Source organism: Setaria italica, chromosome II (genome assembly GCF_000263155.2).
Source record: "Setaria italica strain Yugu1 chromosome II, Setaria_italica_v2.0, whole genome shotgun sequence".
NCBI classification, from domain to species: domain Eukaryota; kingdom Viridiplantae; phylum Streptophyta; class Magnoliopsida; order Poales; family Poaceae; genus Setaria; species Setaria italica.
Genome location: NC_028451.1, coordinates 28,542,218 through 28,552,918, shown reverse-complemented (window position 1 = coordinate 28,552,918; position 10,701 = coordinate 28,542,218). Strand labels below are relative to the sequence as shown.

The window sequence follows — 10,701 nt, the reverse complement described above, 5'->3', positions numbered from 1 at the left end:
GCTGGCGGGTGGCCGGCTCCCGACGGTCGGCCTACTAGGGGCGGCGGGGTGAGCGGCGGCCGGTGCGGGCGGGCGAGCGGCCAACGTGCTAGGGGTGGCGGGGCTGAGCGGCGGCCGGCACGAGCAAACGGGCAAGCGACGCGGGCGGCAGCAGCCAGCGCCGGTGGGCGGGCAGGCGAGCGGCCGGCGCGGGTGGCCGTGGCCAAGGCCATGGAGCGGCGCGCAGCCTGCGACAAAAACGCGGCGGTGGGGGCACAAGCAGCCGGGGCCGCGCGGCCCACTTTTTTATTTTTTTAAACTTTTTAGTTCCAATTGGTATTAACAACCGGGACTTAAGGGGGTCTTTAGTCCTGAGTGAATGATTCGTGGACCTTTAGTCTCGAATAGTTAGTCCCTGTTGGTTTTTCGGGAGCTATGAGGCTTACCAACCGGGACTAAAGGTTAGTTTTCCACCGGTGGTTGGTCAACTCATCAAATATACGCTTAGTACCCTCACTCATCTTGCCACATTTATCTGTGAAAGTATCCTTCAATCTTTTCAAAGCTTGTATTATCTCGCAATTGTTGAAGCAAGAAACATTCAGAGACCAGAAAATTAATATAGGATACATTCTTCACATGATTTCCTTCACACCAAGATAAATGTTGGTTCGGTCAGTGTTATCAATTTAGATATTGGGGATATACGTATTTATTGAGTAAATTAAGCATAATTCAATAGCTAACAAAAAGCTAAATGACAAGCAAGGGCTGCATGACAATATGCAAGTGAGAGCAACAAAAACGCACAGTTTCGCCTGGTTCAAGCATGTTTTCTATCTGCCTTTTTATCATCCCAATGTGTTGATACCAAATTTTAGCCGATAAAATCCCATAAAGCTCAGAACAAGGGAAGGGATATTCTTTCGATAAAAGGAAAGGAAATCCTCAGAGAATCTAAGTGCAGCACGTTCAGGTTCATGCAGAATCAACCAGGAGACGTGACGCTTAACAAGCAGGTGGCATGTTAAAGGTTCATGTGTGAAAGAAAGAAGAAACAAGACCTGATGGCAATACAAGACAAGGAAGCTTAATTAGTAAGGACTTTACTGAAGGAAAGTTAGAGTCCATGTATCTTAATATTTCTTTTTTTAGATGTTTATTGTTAGGTAAGTTTTGTACAGGTCATTGTCCTAGCTAGCTAGGAGTCATTAGTCTAGGATATAAATATGTATCCCTTGCCATTGTAACATGAATCAATCAAACACAAACTTTCGGCTCCACACCGCCAAAACCCTAGGAGTAGGAGTAGAGTAGTTTTGACGAGTTCCTTCTTGCACGCACAGCTGCATCGGCTTCGATCTCAGGCAAGCTTGTAAGTACTGTCACCCGGTCATTACAACCTTTATCAGAACCTTCTACGTTAAGTCTTATATTCTAATATTGTTGTGTGGCTAGTTATCGAGTTATCTTAGATTGCAAGTAAAACTTTCTTGGCTTTGTCCAATATTTTGTTTGTCTTCGACAATTGCTCACGGTTATCAAGTTGTTTGGTTTTATTAAGTAGTATCACATCGATCTTTTAGTTCTATCAAGTGCTCACAGTTCTCGAACGGCTTAGATCTAGTTAGGTAGTTCTCATCGGCTCCCTTGTCCTGTTTAAACATTCTTAGTTATCAGATCGTATCGGCTGGTAGACTTTGCATGCTTTTATTGCTTTATATATGCTAGTCCGATAGATCTTTACCCATACCCCTCGTATTGCTAACCGATAGGCCCCTGAAGTTAGCACGCTACTGTTGAGAGCCGATGCTTCGATCGGGTCTTATCTGTATCTCACGGAAGCATGATGACGCCATTGAGCCGATAGAGGCACGTACGAGGCCTCACTGTTGCGAGCTTGTCTAGTTGAGTTAATGGGCTGAAGTTAATGCCCTCTCATCATGTTACCTTGTCTAAGTTCAATAACACGATCATGACATTAATTAGATTTTATTAGCTCAATTAGCTTGTGAGCGGTAGGCAAGAGATCCTTGTTTGCTGTGTTCTAATCTTTTAGTTAATAAATTGATGTCAATACCTTCTCATTCATGTTACCTTGTCTAAGTTCAACTACACTTATCAAGACATTAACTAGATCTGTTAATCTATCTCATGTGCGCATATGGTTAACAAGGGCTCATTCAATGGTTGTTGTGTTACAATGCTTTATCTTAGCCCCTCGGCTCATCTAGCCGTATTTTATTTATTCACACCGCATGCTTATGTTAAATATCTATTTGTGGTGATATTTATTTCAAGAATGCTTACCCATGAGTTCGAAAGCCTTCACTGCCGATCTCCTCATCAATTTAATGTTTCCCTTGTCAATTTTCAGGTCAAATTGACTCGCACGTCTTGCACCACTCACGAGCCGATTTGGAGCCTGCGCTGGAGTTAAACAAATCTCCCATATCCTCCGTATTGTTCAACATAGAAGCCTGAAGTTCTGATTTTGCGTCAACACAATGTCATCGACTAAGAGATCTTCAAACTCCTCTACTTTCCCATTGCCTTTGTTCTGAACATTTGCAGCATAGGTTGGGTCAACTTCCACACTATCCAACCAAGCATCCTACAAAAGACAGGTACTTCCGTAGTTGTGTCACCAATATTAACTTCTCATATGACACTATTCGGTGCTAAATACAAAACCTTCATTACCTTGATCTCATTGCCTCTTGCATACTCCACAAAATTCCCATTCTCATCGAAGTACCCTTCTTCCCTCTCTCGCTCCAAGTTAAAAGGCTCTATCCGAATAACATCGATCATCAACAAAGTTAACACCATCCTGTTGGGCATCAAAAATAGAGCTCAAAAGCTCTGTACCCAGCATTCATAAACTGGCAAACTGCCAATAGTAAACAGGGGGAAGATGCAAGCGGAGAAGCAAGGCACACGTTATAGCGGATTTCGAAGCCCTTGACGTCAGCGGCACCTCAATCCGCGTGTTCCCTCTCCCGGAGCTGGCGTGGCGCTACCGCACGCGCCGCTCCGCCGCGAGCTCCGGGTTCAACATGCAGTCGATTCCACGGTGGCGGCGGAGGGGCCTCCCTCCGCACCGGCGTCCCAGTACATGGCTTTCTTCTTCTTCCCCTTGGGGAGCCGCGGCTTGCGCTCCCTACGAGCGCGAGCGTCAGACCAGAACCCTGACCGTATCGGGCTGCCATAGCCTTACCGACCAACCGACCGACGCCGCCGCCGGGGAACGGGCTTTTGGTGCTGCGCATCGGCTTCGCGGGCTCCATGGTCGGCGAGCGAGAGAGAGAGCAGGGAAAAGAGACGAGACGAGACGAAACGGGACGGGTGTTTGGGCTCGATTTGGTCATATTTTTTGCTTCGAAAGGCTCAGTTACGTTTTTTTAGAGGGAAAGGCTCGGTTACGTAAGACGGGCCTAAATGGGATTTAAAGTATGGGCCGGCCAAGCAGAATATTAGCCCAGCTAAGAGGTAGCCTATAGCAAATAAGGACACGGAATTTCACGAGCTTTCCCTTGTTTTTTATATATCCTATTATACTTGTATTTCACCTTTCCAAAATCCAATCATGATTGATTACAAAAATAAAGTCTAAGCATGCTCATTTTTTAGCTCATCCATGAACGCCAGCTTTCACATTATACGCAGGAATGCCTGACCCAAATTGTATTTCTATCAGAATCTCAAAACAAAATAAGCTATAAAACCATGACAGGCACATATACAAAGGGTAAAAGATCCATTCTCATCGTGGTTAACATTTTTGGTAGGTATACATAGTAAACTAGTTTATCATATCACTGCAAACATGAAAAAAAATATTGTTTGGCCCTTCACGACAACCCTATTAGTGTTTTTTTTCTTTTTCCCGTTTGCAGTAATATCATTTTCTGGAACTACTTAGGTAGACTAGATTACAAAGATCAAAGGGGAAAAAAATAAAGTAGAAAAATATACCTACAAGATCTATAACGAGAATAACACTTGGCTAAATCGAAAAAACTATGATGAAACAAATAAAGTTAGTCTAAAAACATGTTATCGACAAAATTAAAAAGCTTGTTGAGACTTTAGAGATACACCATTTTTCTCCAAGAAAAAGAAGCCTAAAAGCATAATAACTGACAACATAACTGAAGATAAACACAGTTCACACTTTGACAACAGGTAGCAAAGTAACGACAACACCCGGAGATTTCTAATGCTGGAAAAAAGAAAAAAGAAAACAATGAGTGAACCTTTAGAGTCTATACACACCACAATCCATGCACGCACAGACGATTCTAACATCAGGTATCTACTTCACAGCATCTCCAGACAGCCAAAAGAATAACCAAAGCTCCAAAAATATCTCCAGACAACCAAAAGTACAACCAGGCTCCACAAATTATATTAAGTGATGCCCACCGGAGTTTCATGCCAACTACTTCAAAAGTCCCTACACAAATGTTTGAATGTCGCATGATATCAATCGGTGTGATGTCTACAAAAATCTTGAGATTATTGTTTACCTCAAAAATGTTCTCTGAATAAACCCATATCTGGCCAGTATGCTAAAGATCTTTGTACAATGTTGATTCCTAACCATAATGTTTTGGGAAAGGATAGCATTGGCTAAAATGTTTCGAAGAGGATACTGGAAACAAAAGAAGAACAGTTTGTGTTATGCAATTGAAATGTATACTATGAAAGTTTATGAAAAAAAATGAGTCATACCTTACAGACTTCAAGAGCAGTGGAGAGAGTAAAATTAGCAAACTCATGAGTCACAAGATCTCTGAAGTGAGCATAGTAAATCAATTCATTTACAATGACTGATCGCTCTCCTTCATTAAATACCTTTAAACACCACTCAACAACATTGCTGCCATATTTATTTTTTGCAAGTGTCACATAGTGATTTCTTAAGCAAGATGCAATAACTGCAATGTGAAAGGAGTCTCCCTTTTTTAGAATATCCTGAAGAATCCAGTTCCTGATAGAGAATGGAAAGAAAAAATAATAAAGAAATAGTAAATTCTTATGCCATCAAATTGTTTAAGATGTCATAAAAACACTTAAGTTCATATGCATACCCACAAGAATTTAAAGCTAGATGAAGGCTCTGGTAAGAGAGTTTGATCAAAATGTTATCCATTTCCATCCAGCTGACGCGTTCTAAGCAATTTTGCAGTAGGCTCAGTCCATTTGATTGACGTGCAAGTCTTGTACACTCCTTAGCAACAGCTTCAAAAATGAACTAGCAACACAATACAAATATTAACACATAATAATTGAAAATAAAGTACTCATAAACACAACATGAGCATATGTTGAAATCCGCTGAAAATAAAATGCCAATATAATTTTATAAATAAAATTTCACTATCTTGTTCATTTGAAGTTTACTTTAAAAGGTATAAAACACTACATACACATTCATAATAAGACAAGAAAGAAACACAAATAGAACTAAACTTAAATAAAATATGATAAATTATATATAACTGATCTGAGATTTCAGGAGTACAAAGTTTTAAAGGAAGATAAGGTAAAGTACAGACAGATACAAACTGAGCAGAAGGAAAACCTAACACACAACATCACTACAAGAAATTCTCTAACTTGCATAATTAGATCAACAATACTTAGCTCTGATAGGACTCTATCATACATGAAATATAACTAAACTTGATTATAGGGAAACTATGGTTACATATCAAATGTTAACAAATCAAAAAAGTTATCAAACATTTTTTTCAAACAAACTAATTTTAATCTAACATTTATATATGCTAGTAAATGCACCAAGAATGAGATTATTGATTGAAAATACAACTAACTTCGGTAATGTACTTTTATTAGCAACAACTATACCACACGTTAATGCTTCTAGCCAAAACAAATATTATCAACAACGAATATTACACAGCAATGCTACTAATGAAAATGCCACAATAGTATACAACAAGTAGAACCTAATATGAAAAAAAAAACCTGGAAATACCTGAGCAATGTCTGGAGGGGAGCTCTTTATAAAAGCATGGATCACTTGGAGTCTTTTTGAATCTGACAGGAGCACCCGCATTTGACTCGGTGACATCCATGGCACCATAGCATCTCCGAAAAGTTGCATTGATTTCCGAGTTTCGCAAGAATTGATCATGAAAACCACCTCATTTGTTCTGAAAAGGAATTAACGGTCTACATTACATACTGCTGCAAGTAAGAAGAAAAAGAATACGGAAGTTGATAAGCACATGCCTCCGGACACAAAGGCTGTAGAAACTCCTGTCTTGCGTGATCTTAGCAATGACCCATTCCCGGAGCTGGTGGTGGCAGTGATTGAAGATCAGGTAGAACATCTGCTGCCCGTGTGTGCTCTCCGAGAGCAAGAGGTCGCAGGCGTACGACACGATTTTCTCAGGGGTTTCTTGGGACAGCGCGAAGAGCACCGCTTGCTCGTTCACGTGGGAAAACAAGTTGGGATCCTGCAACTGCCGGTTGGCAGCCATGCCATGCAGGTGCCGCGGCGGCGTCATGTACGCGTGGTCGCCAGTTAGTAGGACGCCGCGAGCAGCAGCAGGGGTACCAGCGCCCGGCTCGTTCCGGGGCCCACGAGCGAGGCCGCCGCGGCGGAGGCGGCCTTCCGCGAAGCGCCGCGCGTCGGGCATCGGAGACGGCGCCGCCGGACCGGCGGCCCGCACTATCGACGCCGGCTGCAACGCGCTCTGGTCCGCGGCACGGTGAGGCCTAAGGAACGCCGGCGAGAAGCGATCCACCGCCGCCGAGTCCTCGCCGGCTGCCTCGGCCGGCTCGTGGAGACCAAGGCGCGCCATCTTCTCAGCCAGCTCATCGCGCGGAGCGTCGTCCTCGGCTCGGACTCCGCCTCGCTTCTCCTGCTCCTGCAGCTCCTCCCTCTGCCCCAGCAGCGGCGCCATCGATCCCATCCCAAGAAACCCTCGCGACGCCTCCGCAAGAAAACCCCCAGACAAAAAATCCCGTGCCTTTGACGGCGAGGCTTAATGGGAGGACTGGCGAGTCCAGCAATCAGAGGATTGGATTGCAGATATAGCCTGCCTTTTTTTAATGAATTTCCTGTCAGATTTTGCTTGGGGCGGAAGGGAAGTAAAGGGAGGGAGCGAGGAAGTCGCAAGGAGAGATTGAGGAAAAGAGAGAACTTGAAGTTTTATGGCCAGCAGTTTTTGGTTAGCCGTGTTGTTTGGATTTCTCGCTCTGTGGTCTCTGCCGGAGGTTTGCTAGGGTGGGATTTGGGAGAGGCGCAAGTTGGGTCCGTTTTGAATTCTCTATCGTGAGATTTGCTGGGTTTGCTTTAGAATTGCTAAATTACAAGGGGAAAGGAAGTCCACGTTTTATAGGTGGGGTAGTGGTTTGGTTAGCTGTATTGTTCGGATATACCGCTGGTGTTTGAGATTTGTTGGGGGTGGAGATATCGCAAGTGGGTGGGTTCGAATTCTCTTAGTCATAAGATTTGTTGGATTTTATTTAGGAATTACTAAATTATAAGGGGAAAGTAATTCCAAACAATATTCACGGTGCTTAGCTGTGTTAAGATTATCATCGTGGTAAGATTTTAGCTGGGTTTATTTTAGATTGCTAAATTATTCACTCTATTCGTTCTTCCTATTCACCAATCTTCTTCATCTCCAACAAGCTCTATGGTTAGGGATTAGCGATGGAGACTTTTGGTATCGGACGGACTCGAACGAAGCCTGAAATGGCAATACCGGATAGGTGGTGGTGCTTGGAGTGTGAGAGGAGGTGGTGATGACATCGTCATAGAAGCATAAGAGGCTAAATAGACGGAACTAGAGCATCACAACAATGTCTTGAGAAAGATGAGTCAGTGTTATAGCTGAAGGAGGCGGTGGAAGATTTAGAGATCAAGAAGGAAGGTAGGAAGGATATGTGGACTTATCAAAATAGATCTCGGAGATAGTGAAAAAGGAGATTGTGGCGGCGGCGGTGGCAAAGCGTTGGAGCCTGCCAAGACGAAACATCAGCAAGGAAAGTATTACTGAAGTGAATTAAGAGTAACGGATTAGGAAACAGAAAATGGCTACGATCATATTAGGATAGGTAGGAAACAGAAAATGGCTACGATCATATTAGGATAGGTAGATTTTAAGACGTTGAATCTTAAATAAATACCATAAAATAGAGTATTTTCTTGGTTCAAAATATCCGGGTGTTTCCTAGACTAGGCTTTTTGAGTTGGTTTATTTGGACTTGACTAACAGGGGTTTAGATTTTAGTGTTAGTCCAAATGTGATCAAAAGGAAACTCAAGATGGCAGTTGTGTTGTTTGATTCCAGAATTCTCAAACTAGTTTGATTTGGTCATTTTCAAATGAATACTCCCTTTGGTCACACACAAAAGTGAAATTTTGAACATCAATCGTCTCTAACACAATACTTTGAGCACTACTTTTAATTATAAATATTAAAATACATCAAAAGTGTACTTTGGGTGTAAACAATATGGGTTGTAGACAAATGTAATCTGGGTAGTTCAAAAATGGAATTTTGAACATCAATCGTCTCTAACACAATACTTTGAGTACTAATTTTAATTATAAAATATTAAAATACATCAAAAGTGTACTTTTACTAACAATTCAAAACAGATTTACCATTTTCACACGTCTAAACTGAACACACCAAAAGTAATTTGTATACAAAATTTAAAATAGTTGACTACAGACAACTCTAAAACATTACTTATGTGTAACGGGAGTATTTTATCTAGGTGTTGGCATGTTTTTCAATACGTAAACACTTTATATTATTATTGTTGTTCTACATTTGTATTAGCAACCTCAAAGAATTTCATGCCTGTCGGATTTAGTAGCCCGGCAGTCCACCAGGGGTTACCCAAGCGGTAGATTTGTAGGTAGGGAGGATTGCGAAACCAAGAACTAGAAGGTGATCACGAGAACACGAGGGTTTAGACAGGTTCGGACCTCGGAGAGTAATACCCTACGTCTTGTATTTTGGTGGATTGTATTGCTGGTATTGTTCGCGGAGAGTTGGGTTGCCCTTGGGAGGCGCCCTCGGCCGCCTTATATAGGCTGACAACCTAGGGTTACAAGCCGGTTTGAATCTAATCTAGTTGGTTGTTACATGGAATGCAACCTGAGTCGCATTACAACAAGTATCCCGCAATATCCAGGCTGATTTGAATCGTCTGACCTCCTTGACATGTGCTCAAGTATCTTCATTCCTTGGCCCACACGTTCTGGTCGGGTGGGCCCACTTGCTAGGATCGGCTAGTACCTAGTCGGTGGGGACCCATGGGGTACCCATATCCCTCAAGCTCCCGAGAAATGTGTAGGTGAACAGGGACCTGAGGTCATCACAGCGAAGTTTGGAATGAAGCCAGCTGAAGCTACGATGGCATCATAGTGACGGAGAGGTTGCGCAGTGCTAAAAAAAAAAGAAAATCCGAACGAACACAGAGCCATAGACGCAGAGCGAAGTCGAGCGCCGAGCTGATGGATGTCGGGCATCCAGTAGGTCGAAGCGAAGGACATGGAGGGTGTCGCAAGACACACTCCATATGGAGTAACCCCCGAGCATTGAAGCGATTAGTATAATCGGTCTAATGGTTAAAAAGAAAAAATTGATCATAGAAGCAAGTCCTAGTGCCCGAGCATAAGGATAGGCGAAATCACGTAGGCACAACGACCTGAAGTAGGCGCCCAACCCACGAGCGTGAGCGCGAGGACTGGCGGAGCCACAGAGGCGCGCTGACAAGAAATAGGCGCCCAGCCCCCGAGCATGAGCGTGAGGACTGGCGGAGCCACGGAGGCACACCGACCTGAAGTAAGCGCCCAGCCCCCGAGCATGAGCGCGAGGACCGGCGGAGCCACGGAGGCACGCCGAGTCACGTCCCACCCTGAGCCAGAGAGGTCGGCCGAACGACGGGAGGCACGCCGAGTCGTCTACAGCGCCCAGCCCCCGAGCCTAGGAGCCAGATGAGCCGCAGAAGCACGTCGAGTCGCCTGCCGCCCTGAGCCAGAGAGGTCAGCCGGGCGACGGGAGGCACGCTAAGTCATCTGCGGTGCCAAGCCCCCGAGCCTGGGAGTCGGACAAGTCGTGGAAGCACGTTGAGTCACCTCCCGCCCCGAGCCAAAGAGGTCGGCTGGGTGACGGGAGGCACGCCGAGTTGTCTGCGGCGCCTAGCCCCCGAGCCTGGAAGCCGGACGAGTCGCGGAAGCACGTTGAGTTGCCTCCTGCCCTAAGCCAAAAACGTCGACCGGGCAACGGGAGGCACGCCGAGTAGTTTTTGAGCTGTAAAAGGACAATACAATCATTATGTAGCATAGTGTAGATCATTTAATAATTGAACAACTCGGAAGTTTAATTCGCTATAGAAGTAAATTCTTGCATGTCCTGCTCTTGTAGGTCATGTAATTTCCCGGGTAGTTAGCCTATTACGTTTAATCACCTAGCCCTGCTGACCATTGCTCACGAAGAGGACGCCTTATCTTAGGCTATAGCGTTGGGGCTGACCTGATGCTCGCATATAGGAGACGTGCAGGATGAGTCAAGGTTTCATGGATTAAGGTGTGTGCTATCCGAGTACTTTAGCAACCGTTAAGAGAAGACGTACAAGACATGAAGGAGATCGCAAAGCAGTCAAAACTGTGCGAAAAAGTGAGAGTGTGCACTGGGCACTCGTAGGTCGCAGCCCCGATTG

The 10,701-nt window shown here is 44.3% G+C and overlaps 1 protein-coding gene and 1 pseudogene across 1 annotated transcript; both read right to left on the bottom strand.

Moving 5' to 3' along the window:
- Positions 1-434: 434 nt before the first annotated feature.
- Positions 435-3,269, bottom strand: LOC105913780 (annotated as a pseudogene).
- A 1,159-nt stretch (positions 3,270-4,428) lies between these two features.
- On the bottom strand, positions 4,429-6,920 carry LOC101776706 (putative pumilio homolog 8, chloroplastic). The gene is made up of 6 exons (XM_012843662.1): positions 6,244-6,920; positions 5,987-6,164; positions 5,076-5,239; positions 4,717-4,975; positions 4,512-4,636; positions 4,429-4,438 (listed from the first exon to the last, which is right to left on the bottom strand). The coding sequence occupies exons 1-6, from the start codon at positions 6,918-6,920 to the stop codon at positions 4,429-4,431; spliced, it is 1,413 nt and encodes a 470-aa protein (XP_012699116.1).
- Between the last annotated feature and the right edge of the window lie 3,781 nt (positions 6,921-10,701).